Source organism: Callospermophilus lateralis, chromosome 8 (genome assembly GCF_048772815.1).
Source record: "Callospermophilus lateralis isolate mCalLat2 chromosome 8, mCalLat2.hap1, whole genome shotgun sequence".
Taxonomy (NCBI): Eukaryota; Metazoa; Chordata; class Mammalia; order Rodentia; family Sciuridae; genus Callospermophilus; species Callospermophilus lateralis.
The window spans coordinates 50894038-50911736 of NC_135312.1; the positions used below are offsets into that span (position 1 = coordinate 50894038).

A 17699-nucleotide genomic window follows, 5' to 3' on the forward strand; every position below is an offset into this window, starting at 1 on the left:
ATGAGTAATGAAACTTTCAGTTTTTTCTTTCAGAAATTTTGTGTGCCACTCCTCAGTCTGCTCTGTGCTAAGAAGTGATTAAAATGTTACATTTCCACCTCTCAGACCTAGAGTGGCTAGTCCATTAATTTCTGTTATTTGGACTCCAATTTGAGGTTTTGCCTTTTCTCATACATTCCTTGTGCTTTTGTAACATCTGATAAACTTTTCTCAAGCAGAGTCACCTTCAGTTCAAGCATTCTCTTTCCTCTGCTTAGCCCACATCTCATATGGCCCCAAAGCTACTCCTTGGTGGTGTAATAGAAAAAGCCTGCATTAGAAATCTGGATACTTGTGTTCTTAGTCCAGGCAAACATAATCTAGGGGGGAAAAAAAACATAATCTTACCTTGGACTGGGGAGATACAAAGGCCAGAACGTTCTTACAGATTCATTCATTTGCCAAATATTTTTTGAGTATCTACTAATGAATGACATTATTAAGTGGTAGGCACTATTTGAGACAGTGATTAGTCAGACCTATTATTCCGCAGTACTGAGGTAAAACCCTTAGATGTGATTAACATCTAAATTGTAGATCAACCTCCATAAAGAGGATGGGCTAATCCAATCTGTTGAATGCCTCAAGAGAAAAGACTGAGATCCTCTGAAAAGGAAGAAATTCTGCTCTCCAGACTGCTCTTGTATAACATCATCTCTTCCCTGGGTCTCAAGCTATGCAGAATTCAGACTTGACAACTTTCACAGTCATATCTGACACTTCCTTAAAGCACCATCTCTCTCTTAGAGTTATAGATATGGATAAATTTTAGATAGATAGATAGATGACAGATAGATACATAATTTCTTCTATAGTATCTGTTTCTCTGGAGCATCCTGACAAAACACAGTTGGGTAGGTACTTAACAAAGAAACTAGCATAGATGAACAATTTTAAGAAAAAATGGGAATAACTAATTAGAACGATTTTTTAAAAAAGAAACATAGATTTTAAATGACTTAAAACAATGCTATGTTGAATTCTATGTGGCACTTCTCATATATATATATATATATATATATATATATATATATATATATATATTCTATTTGTCACTGTAAATAGTTTATAAATGACAGAAAATACTGAATTACTCAGAAGTGAAAGTTTGATTTGCTATTAGCTATTCATAACACACAAGACCCAGGATTTTAAGATAGATTCTATTTTCTTTGGCATATGCTATACTTGGAATATCTTTTACTTTTTCAAAAAATGTCAGTTAGGGGCTGGGGATGTGGCTCAAGCAGTAGCGCGCTCGCCTGGCATGCATGGGCCCGGGTTCGATCTTCAGCACCACATACAAACAAAGATGTTGTGTCCACTGAAAACTAAAAAAATAAACATTAAAATTCTCTCTCTCTCTCTCTCTCTCTCTCTCTCTCTCTCTCTCTCTTTAAAAAAAAAATGTCAGTTAGTTATGAAATGGTGTCATTGCATTATGAAGTAATCCATATGAAAATTCATGAACCCCTTCAGGGGGTCTCCATATTGAAAGATTACCCAAAGACCTACAGTAAATGCTCTGTTAATTAACAGGCATGATTAGAGAATGAGGACCTCTGGTCAATATATGGCACTGTGGTTGCCTTTTTTTATTTTTTTATTTGTTTTAATTAGTTATATATGACAGTAGAATGTATTTATGTACTTTGATATATTATACATAGATGGGATATAAGTTCTCATTTTTCTGAGTGTACATGTTGCAGAAACATATTGGTCATGCAGTCACATATATACATACAGTAATAATGTCTGTTTCATGCTACTATCTTTCCTATTCCCCACATCCCCTCTCTCCCCACCCATCACTTCCCTCTACCTAATCTAAGGTAACGCTATTCTTCCCTAGTGCCCCCAACTTATTTTGAATCAGAATCTGCATATTTGAGACAACATTCAGCCTTTACTTTTGTGGGATTGGCTTATTTTGCTTAGGATGATATTCTCCAACTCCAAGCATTTAACTACAAATGCCATGATTTTACTCTTCTTTAAAGCTGAGTAATATTCCATAGGGTATATATGCCACATTTTCTTTATCCATTCATCTATTGAGGAACACCTAAGTTGGCTCCATATCCTAACTATTGTGAATTGAGCTGCTATAAACATTGATATAGAATGCTGATTTAGGTCCTTTGAGTATATATCAAGAAGTGGGATAGCTGGGTCAAATGGTGGTTTCATTCCCAGTTTTCTGAGCAATCTCCATACTGCTTTCCATAGTGGTTGCACCAATTTGCAGTCCCATCAGCAATGTAGGAGTATACCTTTTTCACCACATCCTCACCAACATTTATTGTTGCCTGTATTCTTCATGATTGCCATTCTGTTCAGTTCCTTAGCCCATTTATTGATTGAGTTATTTGCCTTTTTGGTGTTAAGTTTTTCAAGTTCTTTTTATATCCTAGAATTTAATGCTTTATCAGAGGTACATGTGGTTAAAGATTCTCTCCCAATCTGTGGGCTCTCTTCTCATGTAATTAATTATTTCCTTTGCTGAGAAGAAGCTTTTTAATTTGAATCCATCCCATTTATTAATTCTTGATTTTACTTCTTGCATTTTAGGAGTCTTGATAAGGAAGTCGGATCCCAGGCCAATGTGGTGAAGATTTGGGCCTATTTTTTCTTCTATTAGCCACAAGGTCTCTGATCTAGTACCTAAGTCTTTGATCTTCTTTGAGTTGATTATTGTGTAGGGTGAGAGATAGAGGTTTAATTTCATTTTGCTACATATGGATTTCTAGTTTTGCCAGCACCATTTGTTAAATAGTCTATCTTTTCTCCAGTGAATGTTTTTGGCACCCTTGTCTAGTATGAAATGACCATATTTATGTGTGCTTGTCTCTGTGTCCTCTATTCTGTACCATTGATTTACAACTCTATTTTGTTGACAATACCATGCTGTTTATATTACTATAACTCTGTAGTATAGATTAAGGTCTGGTACTGTGATGTCTCTCTCTCTCTCTCTCTCTCTCTCTCTCTCTCTCTCTCTCTTTTGAGAGAGAGAGAGAGAGAGAACTTTTTTTTTAATAAAAAATTTTTTAGTTTTCGGCGGACACAACATCTTTGTTTGTATGTGGTGCTGAGGATTGAACCTGGGTCGCACGCATGCCAGGCAAGTGTGCTACCACTTGAGCCACATCCCCAGCCCCTGTGATGTCTCTTGATTCACTTTTCTTGCTGAGGATTTCTTTAGCTATTCTGGGTCTCTTATTTTTCCAAATAAATTTCATGCTCGCTTTTTCTATTTCTATGAAGAATGTTCTTTCATAAAAATAAAATAAAATAAATCTTGCTGGAAAGTCAAACAGTCTCTGTCAGTGTTCAACAGTCTCTCAGCCCTGTCTCTGACATCTCTGGGGATCACCAAACCCAGATCGGCCCTCACAAACACAGTCTCTATCCCAGCAATCTGGGCTTCAGATACCTCAGGATGGACCATGCTGCAGCCCCAAGATTTCAATGCTGTTCCTACTTGCAGAGAGATCACCAGGGATACACTTATGAATAGGAGCAACCCCAAGATGCAGCAGCAAGACAAGGGGCACCAGCAGCACTCTCAGCAGGAAGACCCCAAGCTCCTACAAACTCTCAGGCACCCCAACACTGAACCTACAGGTCCCAGCTGGAGTCCCCAGACATAAGTTTTTGTGGTGGTAAACCTGCTGGCACCCAGGTCCCAGGCCCTGGATGGTGTCCCAAAATGGGTGCAGCTACATGCAACCAAACCTGGAAGGCCCCCCCTCCACACCAAGCTGTGTTCTTGGTTGTGGCAGCAGTAGTGGTGGTGGTGGTTGACAGCAAGCAGTGGGTCAGCAAGTGTGGTGACTGCAGCAGCAGCTGCAACTGCAGCTGTGGGGGCAGCATCACCAGGTGATCTCCAGGGGTCAACAGTAGTGTTCAGCTTCAGTTGCATCCAGGGCACTGGTTTCTTCTGTGGCAGCAGTTCCCAGAAAGAAAACCTCCAGGTGACCACAGGCTGGCAGCAGCGAAATCAGAGGCAGCAATGGCGGTAGTGGTGCAGGCGGTGGTTGATTAACAGGAGAATTCCCTATGTTTTACTTTAATCCAATCATTTCTCTCCATATATAATGTTTCTTGCATACTAATACTATATACTAATATATCCCCCACAGCACTAATATGTTGCAGAAATTGTGAAACAGATTAATCCTCAAGAATTCTCTGACAAGATACTGAGGAAAAGAGGTTTTGCTTCCCAAAATGGTTAAAAGAATGCAAACTAGAATTGCTTGTAGCCCTCTTCTTCTCTTGAATAAAAGAGAATGAGAGCCACACAGGGAAAAATAAAGACCAAGATTCTGTCTACCTAAGTTGAATCTCAATTTCCAGCCTTAAGTTTCTATTTCCTGCAAGTTTTCTTTTTTTGTGAACTGTTACAATAACTTTCCCAATAATGAGCAAATATATCTATTTTTCTTTTTCCATTAGAATTGTGATGGTGCAGAAGATGTCGCTCAGTGGCAGAGTGCCTGTCTATCATAGTAAGGCCCTTGGTTCAATCTTATGCATGGCCAAAAAAATGGATCACAGTATCTAGAACCAAAAATAATTAGACATTTAAATGCTTCCTTGGTATTAGGGGACCCCCACCCCACACCATGGAACTAGAGGTGCAGCAGAATCAGAGTAATCAAGCCATACCACTGGAGGGTAAACCATATTTTCTAACATGGTGGAAAAGTTGAATGTGTAATTTCTCAGTGTATCAATGACAATCCAAAAGCTAATCCTTTGCTAATGAAGTTACTTTTCAAACCACATTACCTCTTATCATAAAAATCCACTGGTTACCCTAAATTATTTTCAGCTTCTTATTTAAGAGATTCATTAATATCTTATACAGAAACACAACTAGGAAAACAAAAATAAGGTACTATTTCATACCTACTAGGAGACTTTTGGTTAAAAAGAAAGAAGAAAGTGTTGGTGAGTATATTTAAAAAAATGGAAATTATGTATTGCTAAGGAATGTAAAATAATTGTACCTCCACTATGGAAGCCAATTTAGCCTCAAAAAGCAAAGCAGGAGCTGGGATGTATTTCAGTGGTAGACGGCTTTCCTGGCATGTGAGAGGTTTGATCACCAGAATAACAGAAAAAAAGAAGTTAAAGAAAAAAATTACTATGCAACTCAGCAATTCTGCTCTTATGTATATACCCAAAAGAATAGAAAGCAAGAAGTCAAAAGATAGTTGTACTCTACTGTACATAGAAATATTCATAATAGCCAAAAGAGGTCTTAGAATCCATTAGTAGAAGAAGAGATAAACATTATGTAATATGTAACTTTAAAAATATAGTTTTGTTATATGCCTCAGCACAGATGAATCCTGAACATATACTAAATGAAAAAACTATATAGAGAAGGGCAAATATTGTAGAATTCCACTATATGAAATATCTAGAATATGAAATTTATAGGTACAAAAAATAGATTAGAGGTTATCTGTGGATGGGGAAAATGGAAATTAGGAATTATTATTTACTGGGTATAAAATATCTATTTGCAATAATAAAATAGTTTTCAAAATGGAATCATTTTACAGCACTGTAAACGTAATTATTGTCACTGGCTTGTACACTTAAAAATGGTGAAGATGTAAACCCCTATCTTTCACCATGCACAAAACTCAACTCAAAATGGATCAAGGACTTAGGAATGCAACCAGAGACCCTACGTCTAATAGGAAAAAAAAAAAAAAAAAAAAAATGGGCCCTAATCTCAATCATGTGGGATTAGGCCCGAACTTCCTTAATAAGAATCCTATAGCACAAGAATTAAAACCAAGAATCAATTAATGGGATGGACTCCAACTAAAAAGTTTCTTCTCAGCAAAAGAAACAATCTGTGAAGTGAATAGAGAGCCTACATGTTGAAAGCAAAATTTTACCCCTCACACATCAGATAGAGTACTAATCTCTAGTGTATATAAAGAAGTCAAAAAGCTAAAAACCAAATAAATAAATAACCCATCAATAAATGGGCCAAAAACCTGAACAGACACATCTCAGAAGAGGATATTCAATCAATCAACAAATATATGAAAAAATGTTCATCATCTCTAGCAAATAGAGAAATGCAAATCAAAACTACTCTAAGATACCATTTCACTTCAGTCCGAATGGCAGGTATTATGAAGACAAACAACAATTAGTGTTGGCAAGGATGTGGGAAAAAGGTACATTCACATATTGCTGGTGGGACTGTAAATTGGTGCAGCCAATACGGAAAGCAGTATGGAGATTCCTTGGAAATCTGGTAATAAAACCACCATTTGACCCATCTATCCCTCTCCTCGGTCTATACCCAAAGGACTTAAAAACAGCATACTACAGGGACACAGCCACATCAATGTTTATAGCTGCACAATTCACAATAGCTAAACTGAGGAGCCAACCTAGATGCCCTTCAGTGGATGAATGGATAAAAATAAGTGTGGCATATATACACAATGGAATTTTACTCAGCATTAAAAGAGAATAAAATCATGGTATTTGCAGGTAAATGAATGGCATTGGAGAACATAATGCTAAATGAAGTTAGCCAAACTAAAAAAAAAAAAAAATGCCAAATGCTTTCTCTGATATAAGGAGGCTGATTCATAGTGGGGTAGGGAGGGGAAGTATGGGAGAAATAGATGAATTCTACACAGGGAAGAGGGATAGAAGGGAAAAGGGGGGGCAGGGGATTAGCAAGGATGGTAGAATGTGATAGACATCATTATCCAAAGTACATGTATGAAGACATGAATTGGTGTGAACATACTTTATATACAAACGGAGGTATGAAAAATTGTTCTATATGTGTAATAAGAATTGGGATGCATTCCACTGTCATGTATTTTAAAAATAAAACCAATTTAAAAAAAAGAAAAAAAAATGGTGAAGTGTAGGGCTGGGACTGTGGCTCAGCAGTAGTTCACTTGCCTGGCATGTCTTGTAAGGCACTGGGTTCAATTCTCAGCACCACATATAAATAAATTTTAAAAATAAATAAAAATCTATCAACAACTAAGGAAAAAAGATTATTTTAAATGGTGAAGTATAAATTTTATCATATATATATGGAAACTTATGATGGTTCAATTTAAGATTTTTTTATTTTCATTATGGTGTGAAAGTGATATACATTAACTAGAAACTATACTTCAAAATTTGAATTTGATCTTTTATCAGGCTGATGATATGAAGTATGATATTCTCTTGCAATGCTGGACAATATCAGCAGCCACAGCTCCCAGTTAGCCATGCAATCATGAGAATAAATGGCCATTTCTACAGTGCACTACTGCTTTTTTGAGCTGCATTGTTTGGTTGGTTAGGTGTATTAAGTGTATTTTTCACATAATATTTTCAACATACAATGCATTTATCAGATATAATCCCATCATGAGTCATGGAGTATCTGTGACAAGCTACCTGAGATAATCAATTTATAAGAAGAAAAGGCTTATTTTGGCGTATGGTTTTAGAGGTTTCAGTCCACAGGTGATTGGCCCCATTATGTTTTATGTCTTTTCCAAGACAGAACACCATTGCAAAAATTACATAAAAGAGCAAACCTACTCACTTCAAGGTAGCTAGGAAACAAAACGTAAAGGAAGGTATAGGGATCTAAATATCTTCTTCAAAGACACAACTCTAATGACCTTCCTTTCACTAGGCCTCACCTCCCCCAAAGGTTTTACCACCTGCCATAATACCTAAGGCTGGTGGCCAAGCCTTTAGGATATGAGTCTTTGGGGAACATTTAAGATAATAACATTCTGCCCCTGGCCCCAAAGGCACATGCCCTTATCACAATGCAAAATGTATTTGATCCATCTCCAAGCATTTCCCCAGTCTTAATAGTTCCAGCATTGCTCAAAAGTACAAGTTCAAAATCTCTGCAACTCAAGGCAAACTTAGTTTTGAGCCCTGTAAGATTAAAAAAAAAAAAAATGGTACGTACTTCAAAGATACAACATCACAGGATAAGCATTCCCATATCCAAAAAGGATGATTAGGAAAAAAAATTAGAAGGAATAGAACAAAAGCAAGACTGAAACCTGGCAGGGAAAACATTAAATCCTGTAGCTCCAAATCCACCATCTAGGGCACATGGCATGAGACTCCAAGGACTTGGGTATCCCTGCCTCTATAGCTTTACTGACTGTGGCCCAACTGCTTACTCTTTGGGACTGTTCTTTGTTGCTGCCTGCACCTTTCCTTGGGAGGTGATTCACATTCCTGGCATCTCTAACACCCTAGAGTCTCCACTGCAACTTTAGCTTCATTTTCAGCTTCATTCCCATGTGACACTGCTTTTAGGGACCTTTCCACACACTGTCTGGCCTCCCAGCCCTTCTTTTGGAATCTTAGTAAAGTCTCAATAACCCCATAATTCCTATATTCTGCATGTCTGAAAAAAATGAGTACTGCAGAGCTGATGCCAAAGTGTACCAATAGTTTGTGCTGTTATTATATCTGGGTTTTTTTTTTTTTGTTTTGTTTTCTGTTTTGTTTTGTTTGGTGCTGGGGATTGAATGCAAGGCCTTGTGCATGTGAGGCAAGCACTCTACCAACTGAGCTGTATCCCCAGCCCTGTATCTGTTTTAACCATGGCAGTAGCAATCAGTCTGAGTGCCTGGATGGATGACAATGAGAACATGAATCTCACTAAAATAGTTCCTTAGGTAGCCTGGGGCTCTCTCCAATAAAAAAGCCTATGATGGGATGGGTGGTGTCTTGCTGATTCCCAAGATGCCCTTTAAGCATCTTTCCTATTGTCCTGGTACAAAGTCTTTGGCTTCTTTTTGATGGCACTAAACTCCTTAGCAACATCACCTTACTGGGCCACAACTTTAAACACATTTCTTTTCTGGACAAACTGCAAATTTTAAAAATCTGTCAATCTGCCTTTTACTCCAAATTATCACTGTAAATTCAGCTAAAATTAGCAAGCAATACTCATACCACTGTCTAAATGTTGTGCTGACTTGAAATTATTTCTACCAGATTAATTAGTCTATCACCTTCAAACTTAGCTCCTACAAAGACTCAGAGCATGAATAAAATATAGATAAGTTACTGCCAGAATGTAACATGAGTGGCCTGTAGTCCAATTCTTAGGAGTGTCTTCATTTCTATCTGAAACCTTACCAACTCTGTCATGGGTCTTTTGAGACCCCACCAGAATGTTCCTTAAGCCTTATAGCATTCTAGACTTTCTCTACCTTATTTCTTCCAAATTTTCCAAAGTCCTTCTGCAAACAAATTCCAAAGGCTTCAGGTGTGTCACCACAATAGTCCCACTACAAATTTCTGTATTAGTCAGATTTCTATTTCTGTGATAAAACCCTGAAAATATCAACTGAAAGAAGTAAAGGGTTTCTTTATCTCAAAGTTTTAGATATTTCAGTCCATGACAACATGGCCCTTTTGCCTTTGGACCTATAGTGATGTTATGCTCAAATTCGGGACCCCCAAAAGACCACCAGAGACCAAGATCGATGTCAGCAGCAAAGAGGTGTTTATTGCGAGCTAGCTCTGACCTCCGTGCACACACAGCAACTGGTGAGGCTGACAGGCCCCGCATGAACCCAGGGTTTGAAACAGTTTTATACTCTTTGGGGAAGGCAGGGACTTCACATACATCATAGCATCTCTTAGCAAATCATCACACACCGAGGGAAAATCATAAAACAACTCTAAAACATGATTAGCACATTCCCTGGTGGAAACAAGTTGGGTAAGGGTGATTGGCCAGTAAAAGAGGGGGATTCATTTGAACTGATTGGTTTAAGCCATGAGGGGAGTACGTGCTGAACTATATGGTTTCCCAACACCAATCAGCATGAGACAGGGAAATACCTGGGATGCCAGATGACCCTCCCAGTAGTTTATGGTAGTTGATAACATGTTGGGAAACCATGTAGTTCAGCACATACACCCCTCTTGGCTTAAACCAATCAGTTCAAATGAATACCCCTTTTGTACTGACCAATCACCCCTACCCAACTTGTTCCCGCCAGTGAATGTGCTAATCATGTTTTAGAGTTGTTATTTGATTTTCCCGCGGTGTGTGATGATTTGCTATGATGTATGTGAAGTCCCTGCCCTCTCCAAGGAATGTATAAAACTGCTGTAATCAAAGATTAATTATTTCAAAAGTGCAACAAAACTGATTTAGCTAGTTTATGCTAGATTAGCTAGAAAGACTAAGAAAAAAGAAGAAAAATTAAACAACTACATTGCACATGTGTGCTCCAGATACTGCAGTGAGCTTTTTATATTAACTTAAACATTTTCTTGAAGACTGTCAAATCTCAAGCTATTGAGACTTTGAGGGAGATTATGAACATTATGAAAATCAACTGGAAAAAATTAAAGACAAATTCTTCCAAATTTAGATATAAGCCAAATTTATTAAAACTGAAGAAATAGAAATCATCAACAATGATACTTATAAAAAAGAAGCTAACCCATAATTAAAAATCTTTCCATAAAAAAAATTCCAGGTCTGTATGGCAGTACTTATAATTCTTTCTAACACTTGAGATGTAAATGAGTTGCACTTGATAAGATCTGAATGACCTTCATACTAACACCTGGCCAAGTCATAATAAACAGAAAAATTCCTTCATAGATTTAGACACAACAAAAAAAAATTTTAATAAAATTTAAAATTTTAATAATATTAACAAGTTGAATCCAATGATTTGTAAATACCATAGCATAACCAAGGGTTTTTTATACAGAAATGCAAGTAGAGTTTAAAAATTTTTTTTCACCAACAGAATAAACAAGAAAACCAAATGACTGTTTCAGTAGACAAAGATAAACAGATTCTTAATTTCTAAAAAATCTCATCAAAATAAAAACATGAAGAACTTTCTTAATATGATAAAATATATGTGAAAAGTTTACAGCCAACATTATACTTCATATTAAAAAACTGAATGTTGTTAAGCTTGAGCACAAAGCAGGAAGACTGCTTCTACTCAACAGTATACTGAAAGTCCTAGAATAAAGCAAGATGAAACAATAAAAAATGCAAAGACTAAAAGAAGTCAAAATGTCTTTATTCACAGATGTGACAGTATACACAGAATACATGCATAGAAAATCCTACGAAATCCTAAAAACAAAAAACTAATGATCTGAATTTGATGTGGTCATGGAATATAAACAAAAAATACATACAAAAATAAGTTGTACTTCTATACATTAGAAATTAACACTTGGAAAATGAAAAAATAAAATTTACCACAGCATTAAGAAACATGCAATGCCTACCAAACAATTTAACAAAAAATGGGGAAACTCAGAAAAGACAATAAAATATGGGTCTTTGAACCTCCCAGAAACAGAGGAGACAACTCCCTTGGGAATGTCTTAGTGCAAAGGCAAAGAAAAAACAACCAATTGTATGGTGACACCCTGTTCAAAGGGAAATTCCTTGCTAGCCAAGAAGTTTTAGTTCATAACCTTGGGTTCAAGTACTTGCTGCCCAGAGGTAGAGAATTATAGCCAAAAGCTGATAAGCCTAATTGGGCTGCTTTTACCCTCAGCTTCAGTTTTATCTTGAAAAGGCTTTCTGACAATAAATCCTTCTGATGTTTAAACCTATATGATAAACGTGCCAAGCTTGCTTGTGGTCAGTCTTCCTCCATCAGAGGCAGGCCGAACCAAACCGCCCTGCCTTTTCCTCTAGTTTATATGTGTCTTTTCATAATCCCCTTACTGACTAGTTTGTGTTGCCCTGAATACACTTTCACACGGGATGGACATTTGGCACCTGAACAGGGACCAACACAGACACACGAGGAATTCATTTTTCAAGGTGAGTGGGATGCTCCTAAAAAACGATACATGTCCATTAAAGTAGGAAGGAGACAAGCAAGTCTTTATACATAGCTTGCTGTAAAATTCAGGACAGTTTAGAAGAAAGGGATCCCTATGTTACTATGTTGAAGACTATGTTTAAATTACAGGACAGCCCCATAGAGAAGGCAGTTGCCACAGATTTTAGAATTTGTTATTAAAACTTTTCCTTGGTTACTTGAGGAGGGAGCCGTAGGTGTAAAGTCATGGGAGAAACTCAGTGAATATGCATGCTAGCTATGTGACCAAGGAACTGGACAAAATCCCCATGGTCTTTGATATGAAATTGTCTTGATCCATCTTGTAATCACATGAAATGTTTGGCTTCTGACCTGATTTCTGGCTTTAGAAACACTGTTAAAGGCTGTAAAAAGTTAAACACTCTTCAACCTGTAGCATCTCCTACAGCCCCTTCCCCTGCTTAGTAGAAGCTGTTTCCTGAGATGTGGGCGGGAGTTGAAACTCTGGCCAAAGCTTTAAGAGAAGTTTTGCAGGGCTGGAGTTGTAGCTCAGTGGTAGAGTGCTTGCTTTGCATGTGTGAGGCACTGGGTTCTTTTTCATATAAACAAATGATTAAAAATAAAGGCCCATCAACAATTAAACAAACCAGGCCTCTGTCCATGAAGCCATTGTGATAAACATTAGGGTAATGAATGTAAATCACAAATATAGACAATTTTGCCTCCTCAGTTAAAACCTCATTGGAATAGGGTCTTCAGAAAAAAAAACATAAACTATAGCACCACATTTTCAGAGAATCATGTAAGATTTAAGACCACAGGAAAAAAGTAGCCCTTTTAAAAATTCAAGTGATTTCTGACTTGACTGCCTAAAGAGAAAAAGATGTCATGTTTAAATCTGAGCCTCTTCTGTTCTGCCTTAACTGGGTGTCTTTACCACACTGTTAATAACCTCCCCTGAATGCTTGAGTACCAAGAGGGAACAATGGAAAGATTCTAAATGTTTTCCTTTTTTTAAAAAAAAACTTTTCTCCTGAAGATTTTACTCTATATTTTAAATATCTGAACTTACTCTAATCTGAACTCAAAGTGAACTGATCTGATAAAGTAGTTCAACATGTCTCTTTACAAGAGTAATTATGGTTTTTGTTTTGCTCTTTAAAAAACCTTATATTTTTGAGCTCATAATTTCATGGCAAATTCATATTTGAGCTTTATGTGCCTAAATTAATGTATTTTCCTAATCAGTTTTATTTTATCTAACTATGAAGATTTTTACACTCTTTGTTGAGGCCAATTTTTCAAGGTTTGGCTCTCAAATGCATTAAAAAATTCCCATGGGAGGTGTTGCCTGTCACTTGGCATTTCAAAGATCATAATTCATTCACCATTCTCAAAATCTCCCCCCCCCCCACCTTTTTTTTAAGCACAAGTGATGAGCTAGTATTTGAAGTTCTCAGATGCCTTGCTGGAAGATATGGCAACCTATTATTACAACACAAAAGAGAATTAGTAGCAAACACATAATTCCAAAAACATATCATATTGAATGTTTTAACATATTCCCAGGATTAAAACCATTTAAATGATGTAACTCCTTAGGTCTAGACTGTCATTATTTCTGTGCCAGATGCCCATTTAATAATTTTTAATTTCCCAATCCCCTTGAGAAGCATTATATTTAGCAACTGTAACACAAATAAATTTGTAGCCAGTATGTATTGTGAGATCAACTTATCTTTATGGTATTATTTGTAATGTAAAGAGGAATAATTCTTTTTTTTGGGGGTGGGGAGTGGCGATTGAACTCTGGCACTCAACCACTGAGACACATCCCCAGCCCTATTTTGTATTTTATTTACAGACAGGGTGTCTCACTGAGTTGCTGAGCATCTCGCTTGTGCTGAAGCTGGTTTTGAACTCATGATCATCCTGTCTTAGCTTCCCAAGCCTCTAGGGTTACAGGTGTACACCATTGCACCCAACTCTTTTTTTTTTTTAATGAAATTAAAAAAAAAAAAAAAAAAAAAAACACACACACACAAAATGTGGTTTAACAAAGCCTATCATGACTTCATTCTTTCTCAGACCAGATACCAAACCTATTTTCAATGTGTATGTATATTTAACTATTAAAGAGGCATGAAGAGGGTCAGCCTAAAAATAATTCACATGAAATAAACTTCTTTAGAACTGACAATCATTATAATATATATTTATAGCCCCCCCCCCCGCAAAATAAAACCCAAATTCAACTTTGTTAGCACAGAGTTGTTTCTGAAGCATTTCCTTTTAATATTAAAAGGAGCTAAGGAGGCCACATGCAGAAAGCAATGGCGCAGGGTATCACTTCCTGCAGAAAATACAAACGGAAACAAGATAGAAGAAAAGTTCGAATTGTTATAATCAAACAAATGTCATGTGAGGACAAAGACATGCCAAGCAAGAATATAATTTAACAATGGAGGCAGGGATTGAAGTAGGTGCAAGCCAAGGAATACCAAAGATTGCCAGCATTTCAAGAGAAATCAGAAAGAGGGAAGAAATCATTCTTTCTCCAGGTTTCTGAGACATCATGGCCCTCACAACACCTTAATTTCAGACTTCAAGCCTCCATAACTAAGATAACAAACTTCTATTAGTTTAAGTCACTCAGTTTGTGATAATTTGTTACAGAAGCCCTAGAAACAAACATTTACTACAGTTCTTTAATGCTCAATAATTTAAAATGAGAATTTGGCAAAACTAATTTTAAATCAACTGACATATTAATCAGCTCTCTTCTGGTAAAAATATATGTCCTATATTCATTGAAGGAGTAGTGGTTTTGGTATGCTTTTCATGTTGTTAAAATAATATCACTACAGGTGATGTGTGTTCACAGAAAAATTTGAAGATACTCGTGCGAGTCTGAAATGTTTATCTAATACACATTTACACAAAGCTGAATAAAATTTTTATTTTAAAATACAATTACAAAAATAAATGTCAACTATACAAGCTGCTTTATACTTGTGTGTACATGTATATTTTATACACATATACATAAATACCCACATATTTAAACCTGCTTCATCCTTCATCTTTTAATTTGAGTAAAAAGAAGAACACTTTCATCATTTAGGAGATTTTTGATGTTATAATAATTACCTAAAAATAAAATAATAAGAAAATTAAAATTATTTTCACAGGAATCATTACTTTTGAATTTAGTCATCATCTGAAAGTTACAGTACATAAAACATAATATAAAAAGAATTCACTTAAACTGAAAGATCCAAGAGCTAACCACCATCTACTGATCCAGATAAGGCTTGAAAAATACAAAATTATTTCATAACAAATGCAGAGTTAAGTTAGACAGGGGGAAAGGGAAAGGAAATCTCTTTTTGAAATCAATCTTTGAAATTGCTGTGGATTTCCCTAAATATTCATACAGTGTTAAGTAAAATAAAATCTCAACATTTAAAAAAGACTAGTCTTAATAATAAATAAGGTAATAAATAACAAAAGTGAAATATCCATGGACAGCGTCACATACAGTAGGTATATTAGTATTAAGTATTATTTCTGTGATTTCTATTTATCAGAAATTGATACATATTGACCAAATTCATATTTACAACAGTATTAGCAGATACTAAAGACTACATAAACATAGTTACTATTATTGTCTCCCTACATAATGTAAGCTCTGTTAAGTTTAAATTTTTTCCTGTTTTGTTCACTATATTTATCCCAAACTCTTAAAGCAATGCTTGGCCATAGTAAACTCTTAACTTATATTTGTCAAATGGGTGAATGAACAAATGAATGAATTAAAGTATCTGTTTCCAAAAATTTGTGTACTTCAATAGCACATTATTTTATATGTTTAAAATAATCCACTAAAAACTGTTCAGCTACAATATCTCAGAGATACCAGGGAGGAAATAATTACCCTTTACTAACAGAATGCAACATATGTTCTAATTAGTATTTTTATATTCTAACATAAACTTATTCAATTTTCATGTATCAATATACTAATATACTTACCTAATGATGAAAGAAAAATATGTACCAAACTTCTTTGCAATTGTGTTGCACTTTGTTGACAATTAAGGCTTCCATTTTCATGCTGCATGTGAACAACTATATGGAGACTATAACTACATGAAATAAAATGTCTTTAGTTATTCTTACCTGAAGGAACATAGAAAGTATCCCCAGTAGTTATGAAATAAGGTGATTCATATAAAGTACACAAAAGGTCACCAAAGTGAACATAAAAGATCTGTAAAATCAAAAAGTAAAATCTCATTTCAAATTGAACTTCAAAACCCAGCAAAGGAAATGCAGTAGTCAGAATAACAACTCCCACAGATGATGATGCTCTAATATGTAGAACCTATGAATATGTTAGCAAACAGGATCTTAAGATGGGAGATTAATAATCCTTAGTAAGGTTATGGTTTGGATATAGGGTAACTCCCAAAAACTCCTATATGAGAAATTGCAAGAATGTTCAGAGGTGAAATTATTGGATTACAACAGTCATAACTCTGATCAATACATTAATTCATTTGAATGGATTAAATGGGTGAAGACTATAAACGGGTAGGGTGTGGCTAAAGAAAGTAAATCACTGAGGATTCAAACTTTTGTCTCTGCCTGTCCCTCCCTCTCCCTTCCCTTCCCCATCCCTCACCCTCCCTCTTTCCATAGTAGCTGGCATGAACTGAGTAGTTCTCCTCCAGCACACTCTTCCACCATGATTTTCTGTCTCCCTTCTGCCTCACACCAGGCCTAGGGGCTAAATGCTGTCAACCACAGACTGAGTCAATGAAACCATGATCCAAAATAAACTTTTCTTCCTAATTATATGAGACTTTAAAAAATAAAAAAACTTTCTCCAGGAAGCAGAGGAAAAACAAGGCAGAAAGAGAAGGCAGAGAAATTTGAAGCACAAAAAGACTTTGTATTGCTGTTGCTAGTAAAGATAAGGAAACCACTGGCCAAGGAGCATGGATTATTTCTATAAATTGAGAATAAGATCCTGGCCAACAGCCAGAGACCAAATGAGAACCTCAGTCCTATAAACACAATGAACTGAATTCTGTCAACAACATGTATAAAACTAGAAAAATTTGTAACCTGATTCATCCTCAGAGTCTCCACAAAAGAACACAGACCCAACAACATTTTGAGAACTGTTTTAAGGAAAGTTACAGCCTACACTGGTTCTCTAACTTGTCCCTTTATTGTTTTTTAAAGCATGTGTTTCATGTTTTAAAAATGTAAAAATACTCTTCATATTATTATTACTAAGAAAAACACCTTAACTCTCATTTTTATAAGAAAATTAGAGAATAGTTAAAAGAAATAATTATCAAGTATAATCACACAGTAAGGTTACTTTTCTACATTCTTTTTAACTTGTCATTTACATTTTGAAATTCTAGACAGGAAAAAAGATAAAGTATTTTCTATTTTGTACCATAAACATTACTGCAAAGATAATTTTATATGACTAGTCGTGAAAATAATATGCTAAAAATAATTTTAAAATGCTCAGTGCAGTGCCTGGAAGTGCTATTTATTATATCATATAAAAGCTCATCCTATTAAGTCAAAATAAAAATATAACCATTTTCTTCCTGCAGCACATTTCACTAATTTTCAACTTTTGCAATTATAGTCAATGTTACAATAAATACATATGATCAACTTCTTCTTCTCCCAACTTTAAAATTATTACCCTAGGAAAAATTTCTAGAAATGACATCCATAAGTCACAGGGTATGAATATTTTTCCAA

The 17699-nt window shown here is 35.7% G+C and overlaps 1 protein-coding gene across 3 annotated transcripts in view; it reads right to left on the reverse strand.

The window, feature by feature from the left end:
• Positions 1–10858: 10858 nt before the first annotated feature.
• The window catches only part of Cenpc (centromere protein C), a 64625-nt gene continuing 57784 nt past the window's right edge, over positions 10859–17699 (reverse strand). For 2 of the 3 annotated variants that reach the window (XM_076865318.2, XM_076865320.2), the window contains 2 exons: positions 16086–16176; positions 10859–15050 (listed from right to left, as the gene is read on the reverse strand). In XM_076865318.2, the coding sequence (XP_076721433.2) occupies positions 14980–15050; positions 16086–16176 (162 nt within the window). In that variant the 3' untranslated portion in view covers positions 10859–14979. Of the gene's footprint in view, positions 15051–15938; positions 16052–16085; positions 16177–17699 lie in introns of all 3 variants that reach the window. The other variant, XR_013092204.2, reaches the window with a different exon arrangement.